The sequence below is a fragment of the Oncorhynchus mykiss genome, chromosome 25, assembly GCF_013265735.2.
Source record: "Oncorhynchus mykiss isolate Arlee chromosome 25, USDA_OmykA_1.1, whole genome shotgun sequence".
NCBI classification, from domain to species: domain Eukaryota; kingdom Metazoa; phylum Chordata; class Actinopteri; order Salmoniformes; family Salmonidae; genus Oncorhynchus; species Oncorhynchus mykiss.
Window position 1 is genome coordinate 19,574,231 of NC_048589.1, and position 15,150 is coordinate 19,589,380.

Consider the following 15,150-nt stretch of genomic DNA (forward strand, 5'->3'; position numbering starts at 1 on the left):
GTCTAAAAGAAACCCGTCAATATGTTGATAGCTCCACCTTGGCTTCTGTGTGGGGCCAATTATTACATGTCGTTGTGTGGTGACATTCAGAATTGTATTTACTGGCACTAAACAACTGTTGGTGCTGATGTGGTTGGATTTAGCGATTTGCATCCTGTAAATGGTTAAGTCATTGCCTAATAGATTCTCCTGGTGACATGTCAAAAGTATCAAAGCTTAATTCCAGTGTGTGGAATTTGTCACAGTCACTATTTTGCTGTGCTTGCATTAAAATCGCATCTATATTAATGTTATGTAAACACTATTTACAATGATAAATTGAAGGCATGAAATCTTAAGCAGCTTAGGAGGGCATTAAGGTCAACCAAACTGGCAGACTTATAATAAATTCATGAGCTTCATCTGAAATATTAACCAAATGTAAATGCAAGGATATTAACAATGTTAATTCGTTTCTGATGTGATGCGGCACCTGAATAGTAGGGTTGATTTATTCTAGGTTTGATCATGTCCTCGAGCTCAGACTCAGACATAGACCATTTTGAATAGTAGCTCATGAAAGTCACAGTAATAAAAACAGAGACAATTGAAAAGACTCCACAAATTCTATAATGAAAATGGTAAATAATAATGTCACGTCATTGTTAAGAACTAAAAAGGGTAAAGGGACGTTATACACAGAAGTAAAATGAGTACTGATCCTACAAACGTCATGCTCACCAGACCAGGGATAAGAACATGGAAGGCTGTGTCAGTCTGTAGGACATCAAGATCTATCTTCTTCAAGAGGAGTGTATACGATGACGCTGGACCCCGACGGCATAGTCCTCCGCACCTCGCCGTGTAACATAGATGAGCGGTGGTGATTCTACCATCAAGCACGCTCTGTAGACTAGGCTACAACAGACTTTGTGTCGCAAAGTGGATGGAAGACATATCTTCGATGTACTTTATATGAGCTATAGCTATTACTGATAGTCATTTAGAGAGTGATTGAGGAAGTGAACCCAAGCGGTGAGTGTGCGTAAAATCTACACCTTCTCTCCAGACTGGGTTCAATACGCAGCGGTCTGTCTTCTCAGCTAGCGGCACACAACATAGAGCGGGCCGTCAGTTCATGTTTCAACAGAGAACGAAAGTGACCTGCAAATTGGTCCTCGTTTTGTTTTATCAATTTTTCAAAATTTATGATGTGAACTTATATGAGGTACAGGGGTATGATTGTGAGCCCAATTCGCTTTCCATCGACTCTTGGACAACTGTAAAGGGAATGCTATTGAGGCAGTCTGTGGCAGGATCTTATACAAAGGTAAGATCGATGGACTCAATTGATTACCTTGAATTGTTTTGATTTGCAGTGCATACTGTCATGTATTTTCACTTTGTATGTCATTGATTGTTCATCTAAGTTTCCCTATAATTCATGATTTGTAAATGTAATATCTTGAGATTCTGATTAAACATTAAGTGTAAATGCCATTAGATATAAATAATGAATGTAAAATGTATAGAGACAGACTGCTATTGATGAATATGTGGAATAGGAATGTGACATTTCTGAATTGGCCATTCAATTAGCCATAGTTTTATTCCAAAATGGACTATGCACTGTAAAATATTGTTAGAAGTGATTTATCATTTCAGATAGTTGTCACCTCTCAAAAATGTATTATATGATATTAATCAGAGAGAGAGCAAGAGAGAGACAGAGACAGAGAGAGAGAACAGCTCATGAGCCCTCCTCATATACACACCAAACTGTGCTCTCTAACCACAGACTCATACAAACATAAGTGCATGTCACTGTCTGTCTGATAAATTATTAGTGGAGATGAAATGTGCTTTTTGTTGTGTAATGTACTGTGAAATGGAATTTCCTCTATTCTGAAAAGCGGCAAAGATGCATCCTCAAAGGCATATGAGAATTACTTTGTAATTCCATATAAATATCCTCTGGAGATACTTATATAAAGGGAATGCAAATCTTAATTGATACTTTGCTTTGATGTGTAGAGGAGAAGGAACTTGTCTGCTGTGGGAATCTTCCCAAATGGACATGATTTTTCATAGAGTTAAAGGTCCACGCTGAATTAACAAGTATTGCTACAGCCCTTAGATAAGCTTCTTACTGTACATATTCTGTGATATTGCTCCTGGGCGAATCCCCAAAAACATATTCCTAGAAGGAAGGATAAACTATTACTCAGAATTCCGTCCCACTATGCCTTCTTCCACACATAAACCTCTACATGACGACTAATCTGACATAGCCACCTTAATGCCATCATTCCATAGTAGACCTATAGAATGCTATGACTATGCTATAGGATGCAGGATATAGGCAACTCACTGGGTTTTTCCATTGCATGCCATGCGAGACAGAAAATATCCCATCACGTACCAGGATTAAGCTGATAGGTTCTCCTTTCATCAGAACCTCAGTGAGTAGGCTTGGGTGGAAAGATTAAGAAGGTCTTTTCATAAACTTCCTCTGGGACTGACCTGGTCCGCTTCCATTGGCTACGAGTTTTATTTATGCTAATTTCCCTGTCTGATAGTGATAGAGGGAATTGTGGTGAGTTTTGCCAGCTCTTCAGAGCATGTGAATCATACTGCTTAAAACAACAAACTAGCTCACAGGAAAACATGTTACCCTGGTGACACGCTCCCCTGATGGTGTTATTGTCATTATTGAAATAGCCTCTCGAGAATACACTTACCGTAGCATGAAAATACCTTTGCTATTTGCTTTTGGTGCTTTGTTTTGCTTGATTTCATAGAGCTAAAGTGACTACAGTCAACATCACTGGAGCTTATTCATGACCTATGAGAGGCTTTCCCCCTCTTCAGTGATGAGTGTAGCTCAGCACTCTGATCAGTATGCATTGCAAAATCCTTAAACATTTGTCTTCATCTTACTTGGTTGGAGAGAGCTTGGAAAATGATGAATGACTTTTTACCACCGTTTTTATATGAATTTAGGGGCATGAAATGTGCAACAGTGACAGATGGTGATTTGGTGGTTTAGGTGTGGGTGAATGCCATTAGTTTAATACCGTGTGAAGAATATAGCAGATTCTATTGTCATTGCATTGGCAAGAGTTTCATACAAATTAATGTCATTACATATCATACCTCATCCCACTTTCCGTAACTCTACCTGTCTTTTCCCTTCCAGCTCGTTATCAGTGTTTGCTGTCTATCCACTCTGATCTCCCTGAAGTCCCTCTCTGTCTCCCACCATGGAGAGTCTGAGTGAGCTGCAGAACCCTCTTCTAGATAAGACCAGCAGTAGACACGTGGTCCACAACGACTACCAGGCGTACCAGAGTGACTACCCCAACCACCAGTACCAGGAGAACATCATTGGTTACTTTGTCACAGGCAGCAACGGCAAGACTCAGGCCCAGCAGTTCCTGGATGCTACCTCTCTGCACTTAGCAGTGGAGGCCTTCTATAGGCCCAACTTTATCCTGTATAAGGACAATGTCAGCCTCCAGAGCAAGGACTCTAAGAGTGAGAGCTCCGAGACCACGTTCACAGAGAACAAGGACAGTGTGTTGGGAGTGGAGGGAGCCCCCATAGAGGACCCTCAGGACAAACTAATGGGAGAGAAGGATGTGACGATCCAAACTGTGTCCTATGAGGTGGAGGAGGAAGGACACGAGTATGAGGTGAGAGATCACACAGAGGGCAACTATAAATGACCAACTACAACTTTGGATTTGGGATGTGTTGATGCTCATACAGGCTAAACAATGAGCATTGTTCAAATCAAAAGGTTATTTTTGTATTAGTAGAGAGCAGTTGGACATCAATTAATACGACGATTAAAATAAAAAGGTTACATGTACCTCAAATTGTGTGGATTGTAATAGTGAGTTGCAGAAATCAATCACAGAATAATAGGTCACGGCACTCAATGCTTTTCATGATAACTATTTCATTTCCAACAAATCTCCCTACCTCTTTCTAATAGGCTGCTAAAGCAGCCAGCATGATTCATGCCTATTTATTCCACCTAACTGTCTGCTCACTAAATGGCCAATTTGGTGTATTTTATAGCAATCTTACAAAATCAAATACAGGGGTAATTGTACTGTTTTTCTCTTCCATAATTGTTGGCAAATCTCCCTGTTCATCTTTGATCATATCACTCCAGTCCTTTTGTTATGTTAGGACAAAACTGTGACTAAGCACTCCAAACTAAAACGGTGACAGTGGGAGAGCACCTTCTTTTGAAAAGTGGAACAATCTCATTTCATGCAGCAAGGGTTGTAAAATACCCATTGTCGTGAGTTGGCAGCGGGGGGGAGTGCATAGATCCCTAACTGGACTTACGATCAGTCCAGCTCCTGTCACTAGGAGCTCAGCAGATGGATAGATTCACAGCAGAGACGGCCATTAATGCCATAGCTAATGCAGTGCTTTGAGAGTATTAGAGACTCGGCTGAAGCATGGCCCGACACAAAATGGCCAGCAGATCAATTATTCCAGGTAGATTCAAAGAACAAATGAATCTGATTAACACCCAGGAGATGAAAGTTGGGCTTCCAGTTGGAACTTGAGAGCTGGTTCTCTAGGTTAACCCTCTGTCTAGCATTTGCGTGCATGCGTGTGTGTGAGTGCGCGTGTGTGTGTTGGTAGATCATTTCATTCTTGGATGTAGTTCCAAGAATTGGGGATGAAGTGAGTGTGCCAGCCAGGTGTGTGTTGATGTGATACAGCTCTCTACAGCTGGAGATCAAAGCTCTGTAGAAGGCTTTTAAAGTGAACATGCTCTCAACACACTTAGACAAGAGGGAAAACGCTGGACGATAATTCTTACACGTCAAAGTCAGTATCTGCTGTTAGTTCTTCTATACATGTTGTTGTGTTTATCATAAGTTATGGAATTTATCTTGGACAGATCTACAAGAAAACGAGCAGCTGTAGTTCAAGTGTTTGTGTTTTTCCTCACTGGCTTTTTGGACAAATCACGATTTTGCAGGTGTTAGCATCTTTCGAATTTCAGAAGGGGACGGGACATTCAGCCCATAACTGCACAGAGAGAGGAGCTCCTCGTTCCAGTTCCGCTCTTTGCTCTAGCATCTCTTCATCTCTTCTCTTAACACGTATGGAGCCGAAACTTAATCGCTCAGCTGACCAATTACTTGAGACATTAGTTCTGTGTTAACCAAGATAAAAGATTATGTTGAAAACCCTGCATCTGTAAGCTGACAACATGGTTCTCAGTAGGCATATGATGGCATTAACTGTTCCACACAATAACACATGACTGGACCATGTCCTCAATGACACCCATCTAAATTCTTTACTCAGTATTTATTTTTGTTTTGGTGAGCTCTGTGCAATGTTTAATATCCATATTTGTAGATGAAAAGCTAGTTTTTCCAAAATGCCAACAGTTTAGTCCCTCTGCCAGCGTTTCCCACCAGATGTGATGGGGAATCAGGATACTGCTGGTGTGTAAGGGGTAAAACAAGACTCAGGCCTGGGTGTGGGTGAATATGCCATTCCCTAGTGACTGGGGCCATGGCTGTCTGTGTGACCTGTGGGTGTGCCCAGTGTCCCCTGCCGTCATTAACGAGCCCTCTGGGAGTGCAGTCTGAGGATAATTAACAGACCAGTGCAGTGGAGGAGTCTCATCAATTACACTGGCCTCAAAATGCCTGCCGCTACTGGCTGACTGGCTAACTCTCAGATTGGCTTTAGTGTAATGCACCACTGTCTGTCCATATTCCCATACCAAGTCTAGAAATCTATCCACAGCGACATGGGCATTCATTAGAAATGTAGTTGGATGTAGAGAATCTCACCTGGTGCTACAGGTGTCCACCAGGAATTATTTCACAAGTCCATTGTGGGCCAAAATCTCTTGGCCATTGGTCATGCATGTGGGTCTCCGTGTGCAACTTCATACAAAATTGACATAGCTTCTGTAGCTATATAATCGTATGGATGTAAAGTATTATGTAATAGATTTTAGATCCTCTGTTACTTTGTTCTCTCTACAAGCACAGTACTTGTGGCATTTAATGCACAATGCAAGGGCACATCAATATGTTTATCACTCTCTCTAACATGTTTGCCAATGGGTGAGAAGGTGATATGAGGGTTTTGCCGCTATGTCCACTTTGTCTACATGCTGTATAATTGGCTGGAGAGCTTTGACAGACACTCCCTCTGCCCGCCTCTCTGCCTCTCCTCTCGTCCTCTTTAAATTGGCTCATTTATTTTCGGCCCTGAACATCCATTTCCATTTCCTCTCTTCCCTCAGTCGCCCAGGTTTGTTTGATCCCTGCGAGTAACAAGACTAACAAATGAATCCGGTCCTGATGGAGGGCCATTCATTTAATCAAACAGCAGCTCCCTCTCTGGGAGAACTGCAAAGGTGAGGCTTTCTCTTCTTAAAGGTCATCCCAGAGATGTGGCTCCTTGTGTTTGGCTCTCAACTTTTGTCCCCGTACCAGAGTGCCCACAGCAGCGTCAGACTTTTCCATTCATTAGTCCCTCAGCTACCCAGGGGCCTCTGAGGAGGATCAGGGCACAGCATGAGTAGAGACCACACAAGCCCTCAGAACATTCACAGCCTCTCAAGCAAACAGATGAGAGTTGATGGCACCTTAATTGTGGAGGACAGGCTTGTGGTAATGGTTGGAGCAGAATAGTATCAAATACATGGTTTCTATGTGTTTGGTGCCATTCCATTTGCTCCATTCCAGCCATTATATATATATTTATTTTATTTATTTAACTAGGCAAGTGAGTTAATAACAAATTCTTATTTATAATGACAGCCTACCGGGGAACAGTAGGTTGTTCAGGGGCAGGACAACAGATTTGTACCTTGTCAGCTCAGGGATTCGATCCAGCAACATTTCGGTTACTGGCCCAATGCTCTAACCATTAGGCTACCTGCCGCCCCATTATGAGCCATCCTCCCCTCAGCAGCTTCCTGTGCTGGAGGTGCACATGAAGGATGGGGGAGGGGTCTTTCTCGTGCCGTAGAGGCAATTTAGCACATAAATTACACTGTCTTTTTCCCGTTTCCGCTGTCACCTGGTGATGATGAAACAGTCCGTTAATCCAGCGGTATCTGTCAGGTCGCGTATGGGTGTTGACAGAAATACAAATCCTCTCTGCCTGGCTGAGCCCATCATGTCCTACATGTAAGCAGAACAAGGGCAGATATGCCTGGGGGTGTTTGTCATCAACTATCACAGTGTGTCACAGTATGTCACAGTGTGTCACAGTGTGTCACATTATGTCTGCAGTGCAGAGTGACTTGCCTGACAAGTTCAGGTCCATGTTGTAGAATCTGACCCTATAATCTTGCAGATTTTTGTGTTAGAAACAGCTTTGAGGTACACATATTGATTTAAAAATGCATTAAAATGTGTAAGTAAATAATCTAGCATGAGTAGCTCATCGACAATTAGCTATTGGCGGGAGGATGGGGAGGGCCCTGGCGATGGTGAGGCCCCTAGTGGAGCCAGGAAAATAACCTCTCCCTCAACGTCAACAAAATGAAGGACCTGATCATGGACTTCATGAAACAGCAGAGGGAGCACACCCCTATCCATATCGACGGTCCACCCACACAGACAGTGTGGTGAGAAGGCGCAACAGTGCCTCTTCAACCTCAGGAGGCTAAAGAAATTTGGCTTGGCACCTAAATCCCTCACACACTTTTACAGATGCACAATTGAGAGCATCCTGTTGGGCTGTATCACTGCCCAGTACAGCAACTGCACCGCCCGCAACCGCAGGGCTCTCCGGAGGGTGGTGCAGTCTGCCCAACGCATCACCAAAAGCACACTGCCTGCCCTCCTGGACACCTACAGCACTCGATGTCACAGGAAGGCAAAAAGTTAATCAAGGACATCAACCATACGAGCCATGGCCTGTTCATTCCACTATCATCCAGAAGGCGAGGTCAGTGTGGGTACATCAAAGCTGGGACCAAGAGACTGAAAAACAGCTTCTATCTCAAGGCCATCAGACTGTTAAATAACCATCTTTAGCCGGCTACCACCCCGTTACTCAACCCTGCACCTAGAGGCTGCTGTCGTATGTACATAGACATGGAATCACTGGTCACTTTAATAATGGAACACTAGTCACTATAATAATGTGTACATACTGCTTTACTCATCTCATATGTATATACAGTATTCTATTATACTGTATTTTAGTCAGTGCTCATCCTAATATGGATACATTTCTTAATTCCATTCATTTACTTTTAGATTTGTGTGTATTGTTGTGAATTGTTAGATACTACTGCACTGTTGGAGCTAGGAACACAAGCATTACGCTACACCCGCAATAACATCTGCTAAATATATGTATGTGACCAATCAAATTTGATTTGATTTGGCGTCACCATAATGTAGTTTTTCAGACGTACACCAACCGTGACTATCCCAACTGACTGGCTCTTTCCTGTGCCCTTCCCCCCCTCCCAGAGTGACAGCTCCAGTGACAGTGAGAGTGAGGACAACTTCATCATGCTACCCCCCAGGGACCACCTGGGCCTGGCCATCTTCTCCATGCTCTGCTGCTTTTGGCCCCTAGGGATCGCAGCCTTCTACTTTTCCCAGAGGGTGAGTCCAGGACCAGTACACTTTTACACCTACTACCCTGTTATTAATGCTAATTACCCCCAGAACACTCTGCAAGTTCAGTAGGCACAAGTGCTCTCTCACAAGTGTAACGCAGCTCATTTTCTACATCCATCGGCTCATACCAATTATCACAGACCATTTACTGCTTAAACTGTATAGGTACCCGCCCCTATTTACTCTTGTGATCACAAGCAACCATACAGCAGAGAGCAAAGGAAACTGAGTACAGCTCAAACTAAAGGATGATTGTGCTGCTACATATTCAGTATATTTTATTTTCAATTATGGTCACATTTAGCCAATCAAATACCTCAACAATAAATGTTATTTTATGTTAGCAATACATTTCCCAAGGGAGTATCTAGCTGATACTATTTACATGTATTTTTCAGTAGATAATGAATAGACAGGATAGCTGCTGCCCCCAGGACTGTCTCACCATTACAGTGATTATACTGAACCCCAGGTCTATCTATAAATAGCAGCACTTTAGTGAGCAGGTTCTGAATGCAGCAGGTCCCCTCCCTGCCCCCTAATCCAACTACAATTTATCTCAGTGGTTCGCAACATCTCTCAAACTAATTGCAAAGACAATTACATTGTAAAATGACCCAAATAAATGTGTCAAAAGGACAAATGGGTTATGTGAGGGTCCTTTCGGAGGGATACAAAAACATCCAAACAGCACATTAGTCACTTTCAAAACGGTAGTGACATAATTGCCATAGCAACTAATGTCTTGTTTTCTCGCTCTACAGTAAATGTACACCTACTCACATTTTTCTCAGTCATATTTAATCATGACTCATTTCTCTATCTTTTGTCTCTCAGACTAGCAAGGCCATTGCTAAGGGAGACTTCTCCAGGGCAAGCAGTAGCTCCAGAAAAGCCCTGTTCCTTGCTGTTCTCTCCATCACCATTGGGGCAGGGATGTACGTGGGGGTGGTGGTGGCCCTCGTAGCCTACCTGTCCACGTCTGGAGGACATGTATAGCAGCAGAACCACGGCCACAGGGGAGTGCTTAGGAAGCTGTCCCTTCTATGGCAACCCTGAAGCACCATCCCCTATAGATGTGGCTCTGTCTGGATGTTTGGGTTGAGGAGCAGCAGAGAGGATAGAGGAGGAGAGGAAGGAACCGAGTCAGTGTTTTGAAATGTTTACCCTGACCAAACAATGTAAACCACAGACGTATCCATCTGGATTACACCCGTGTCTATTTCCCAGCCTCTTCTCTCTAGGTTTATCAGCCTGATAATGATGTTCGAGGTTCACAAAGTAATGAGGAAAACATCAATGGAAAGAGAAAAATGCTATTTTCCCCCAATGACTGTTCTGCTCCTAGTAAAATTAAAGTGATGATACTAATTCCAGAGCTAACCTCCTCCACTGATCTTCATCATTATCATGGAGGCCCCCATCCATCATTTTTGCGGTTCTGTGTAAATACTTCATGTGCAAATGATGTTTTTGTTCTTATTGATTTCCATGCCACAGGGAGTCATAGTGAGCCAGTCATTGTGTCTGAAATGCTACATCAAGAAGGCTTACTTTACTGATTATTCATCAAACTGCTCGCCAGTCCAGGTTCTGGGAAATTAATCTGCCATCATCAGTCAATCGACTCTCAACACAGAAACCTATCGGAGAATGTAGATAAAACTGGTGAGCAGTGATCAAGAGGAACATGTGTTTATTGTGCACTGTATATCCTGTCAGAATAAATACATTTGGCATGAATAATTTTCCTGTTGCCTGTCTTTCTCACTTATTCATTGTTTCCTTGAGGAGTGTGGAGAGGGGCATTTCTGACCGTATAATAGAGGGATGTCAGAATGCATTGTTGGCCACTGTGAGTTATATTGACAATTTGCTCACCTCCTGGCTTCTCCCCTCACTGGCACTGCTTCTCTGTTCTCTGTGTTTGGCATCACTCATGGTCTCGCCTTGAGGTGACTTTAACTGCCAGCAAGCTGAAAGCTCAGGAACAAAGCATACATTTTGGAGTCAGGATGGCAGAACGAAACGAGTGCAGTCTTTCATTCACCTCGAGACTGTAGAGCCATCAAGTCCATCTCTCGCTCTCTCCCTCCCTCCCTCTCTCTCCCCCTTCTTTGTCTGGCATCTCATCAGCACCACTCAAAGCCAGCAGAATGACTCAAATACACAGGGAGACGTTTGTCGTGACTTGACGTTTAACATTAATCTGAAGACTGTTATTTATCTAATTACTAACTATGTTTAATTGTTACCCGTAACAATGACTCCTGTAACAATGAACTCATTAGGATCTGGGGCACCACGAGAGCGGTTCTTTAAAGAGTTACCATTTCCTGAATGAAACTCTAAAGTTCTTTACCTATTGCATCTATTAATCATAACCTTGTATCATATCATCATTCTGAACAGTCGTAACGTCCTGCATCTGCAAAAAACCCAGCCTTACTTATGATTCTACACAAATTGGTTTAATAATTTATTTACTAGCTTAAATAAATGGTAACACAAGATAAACATACAGACTTAATACATTAGAAACAGATCCCTAGCGGACCGACAACAATATGGCTGCTTGTTACAAAATACATGGAGAGGGCGAAAGAGAGAGAGGGACAGAGACAGTTAACATTGTTACATTTAAAAACGACTCTCAATTACACTACTCCTATACTTGGAGTAAGAAATATGGATATATTTATGTAGAAATCCCTTGCTTTGACGCGGTTTATGCCTTTTCATGGTGAGCTCTTAACACCAATGTCCTTGAGTTCCCTCGTGTGTTTTTGAATAACAACATGAACCATAGGAAATTATATAATCTTTGAACTCAAGGATGAATAGAAATGACGTGTGCATACAGTATACCTTTTACTCAAGGTCAGAAGTAGATACAGATCTGGTATATGGTTAAGGGAAGGGAAGGTTGCTGGTATTACAGTGACCTCATCTGTTCCCTTTTCAGCTCCCCTCCCTTTTCAGTATTTTAGGCCTCTAATGGATGGAATGGTCCAGTGGGGAGGATGGGGGCGAAAGAGCTCATCAATGAAAGCTGTATAGGGTAGTGAAGTGTGTGAGAATGAGTGAGTGCAGCATGTGTTCCCTGTGTCTGTTCAATAGGGAGGAAAGTTCACCCACGCTCTCAGCATCCGCAGCTGAGCTCAGACCACCCGAAGCAAACTGGAGTCATATTAGTCATCCACCACCCTGGGAATAAAACTTTGTAAATTACTGCAGGATCTATCTGAACTGTGGGAAATCATTTATGTATTTTGTCAATTCCTTTGTTTTGAGGAGAATAAATATGTAGAATATAACTCATATTTATTCAAAAATCATAGATGTGTCTGTATTTGTATTCACTTTGTTTTGCATATTTAGTCTAAAACATGTCAAGCCAAGGCATTGTGAAGTTGTTTGATTCAGACAGAATCCTATCACTGCTGCTTAACTGTTTGATTCCATGAAAATGAGTGTGTAACATCCAAAGACCTTTCATTTCCCTCTAGAAAATGACAGGGAGGAAATTGAATGGGGCATATCCACATGTGACTGAGGGAAGAAAATCAGAGTGATAAATGGAAGAGAACAAAATGGATAAGCAACTGTATAGGAGTGGAATGACAAAAGGTCATTAGAAAGCCACTATGTACATTAATAGTTGACCGTTCATACATCCGGGACCCATTTTCACTGTGTATCATGACTGTGATTGAATACCTGTCATAATTGCCTGCATGCGGACAACATTGGCCTGCAAATGCCATCCTCTGTTGCTAGCATGTTCCTGATATCAGTTACTCTCACAATAGTTAGCTGTGTTCATGAATTTCACTATGTATTTACATGATTGACCATGTATTATTCTTCACAGTGCTAAAAGCCTTAAAATATCACCTGCAGTGAAGCTAATTGGTTTTGAGTTCACGGAAGAGTCTAATTTTTTTCATCTAAATTATATAATTGCCATGTATAGCTCTGAATCCTGCAGTTTTGACCTTCGCAATGTTGGCTGAGAGAGTCAATGTTCTCACGTCTGTTTTATCAGCTATTACAGAAGCATAGGTCATTCTGTGGAATTCTTTCTTCAGACACAATTTTTTATTGCCTGAGGCATATTACATTACCAAGGATGGTTTCAGCAACATTGGGAAAACCTAATGAGCCTCATCATTAACAAACTGTAGCAGCTAACTCTTCATCTCTGTGGCAACAGTATAACGACAGATATCTTGTGAAAACATCCTCCTAAAAAAGGGTGAATTGTGAAATACTGTCTTATTAGTGTGATAACTGCAAACTTCACAACAAGCTATTCTGTGAAAATGTAGTTGTATAGATTACAGACACTGTAATGCTGTTTGATGTTGATCCAGAGATGATTATTTTATGCTAGTGTGTCATTTAACGTATATTTAATTATTACATTAATGTTACACAGTGATACATTCAAGGTCCATTGCAGTGGCGACCCGTCATTCAGGGCAGAGCCCCACCTGTTTTGAGCCCCACATTTTTAGCAAAAGCAAATGTATAAAAAAATATATATAAACTACCGTTCAAAAGTTTGGGGTCACAAAACAGAGCAAACTGGCTCTAACCAGAATAGAAAGAGGAGTGGGAGGCCCGGTGCACAACTGAGCAAGAGGACGAGTACATTAGTGTGTCTAGTTTGAGAAACAGATGCCTCACAAGTCGTTAACTGGCAGCTTCATTAAAAAGTACCCGCAAAACACCGGTATCAATGTCAACAGTGAGGAGGCGACTCCGGGATGCTGGCCTTCCGTCTGTGTTCTTTTGCCCATCTTCATTTTTTTTTTGGCCAGTCTGAGATATGGCTTTTTCTTTGCAACTCTGCCTAGAAGGCCAGAATCCCGGAGTCGCCTCTTCAATGTTGACGTTGAGACTGGTGTTTTGTGGGTACTGTTTAATGAAGCTGCCAGTTGAGGACTTGTGAGGCATCTGCTCCTCAAACTAGACACTCTAATGTACTTGTCCTCTTGCTCAGTTGTGCACCAGGGCCTCCCACTCCTCTTTCTATTCTATTCAATCACAAGGACAGGTGAAACAGATTGACACTCTTTTTTTGTTTGAGTAAGGCAGCTCCAAAATGCAGGTTTTTCTACCTAGCTCAGTGCTTTATGTGGTGGTGGGTCGATCCAGCAGAAAAAAGGAGCATTACGTCGTTATAGGCTCAGTGTTCTGTCACTCATGGGAACAGTACTTCGTCGCCAAGTTTAAGTGCTTAGTAAGGGTAGACACCCAAATTTCAGCCCTTTGGGTCCTGCCATAGAGTTATATTACAAGTGCCCTTCCAAGGAGGCTCAAGGTCATTGGCCACAAATAAAATTACGTCAAATCACGTTATATGTACAGTAGCTTTGATTGGACTGATCATGTCAACATCTTACTTTCAAAGTCTTAGCTAGCAGTCTTCATCATGAATCAAGTCGACAATCTACTGGCAAATCCTTTTTAATCCTTGTCATATGAAGAGAAATAATGAAGAGAAATTATAGATAAAACGTATCGGTGCTCCATTGGACATAAAGATTACACAACAAGTTGGAAATGGCAAATTCAACAATGAATCTTTTGGAAAGAATCCGTGGCTAACTGCAAGCATTGCAACACAACAACCACTAACATTAGTCTGCTACTCCAATGTCGATATTCAAGTAATAATAAGGAATTCCCCTCGACCACGACCACAAATTGGGGAAAACAAGCAATCTTTCCCATTGACCCCCATTGAGCCAACTTCACTGTCAATTCTGAGTTACACAGAAATACAGAAAAGCTGCTGTGTTGTTCAATGCACATGTAACCAGGCCAAAAATCCCAACCTAGAGTTTGCATTGCTCCCACATAAGGAAATAGAGCCCATGAGAAGAGCCCTGTGGCTTCAGGCTACACACTGAGTATACCAAACATTAGGAACACCTTCATGGTATTGAGTGGCACCCACCCCTTTTGCCCTCAGAACAGACTCAAATCGTCGGGGCATGGACTCTACAAGGTGTCGAAAGTGTTCCCCAGGGATGATGGCCCATTTTGACTCCAATGTTTCCCACAGTTGTGTCAAGTTGGCTGGATGTTCTTTGGGTGGTGGCCCATTCTTGATACACCCGGGAAACTGTTGAGCGTGAAAAACTCAGTAGCTTTGCAGTTCTTGACACAAATCGGTGTACCTGGCACATACTCCCATACCCTGTTCAAAGGCACTTAAATATTTTGTCTTTCACCCTCTGAATGGCACACACACAATCCATGTCTCAATTGTCTCAAGGCTTAAAAATCCTTCTTTAACCTCCAATTCATCTACACCAGTGGTTCCCAAACTTTGTATAGTCCCGTACCCCTTCAAACATTCAACCTCTTCTTGCTGCGTACTCCCTCTAGCACCAGGGTCAGCTCACTCTCAAATGTTGTTTTTTTGCCATCATTGTCAGCCTGCCACACACACACTATGCAATACATTTATTAAACATAAGAATAAGTTTGTGGGAAGTGATAAAGAGCTCGT

At 42.3% G+C, this 15,150-nt stretch overlaps 1 protein-coding gene across 1 annotated transcript; it reads left to right on the forward strand.

Annotated features, from left to right (window-relative positions):
- The first annotated feature begins 579 nt into the window (after window positions 1–579).
- Window positions 580–10,367, forward strand: LOC110505527 (synapse differentiation-inducing gene protein 1-like). Its single transcript, XM_021584804.2, has 4 exons — window positions 580–1,309; window positions 3,179–3,674; window positions 8,472–8,609; window positions 9,462–10,367. Exons 2-4 carry the CDS (start codon window positions 3,243–3,245, stop codon window positions 9,621–9,623), a joined length of 732 nt encoding a protein of 243 aa, XP_021440479.1. The 5' UTR covers window positions 580–1,309; window positions 3,179–3,242; the 3' UTR covers window positions 9,624–10,367.
- The last annotated feature ends 4,783 nt before the right edge of the window (window positions 10,368–15,150 follow it).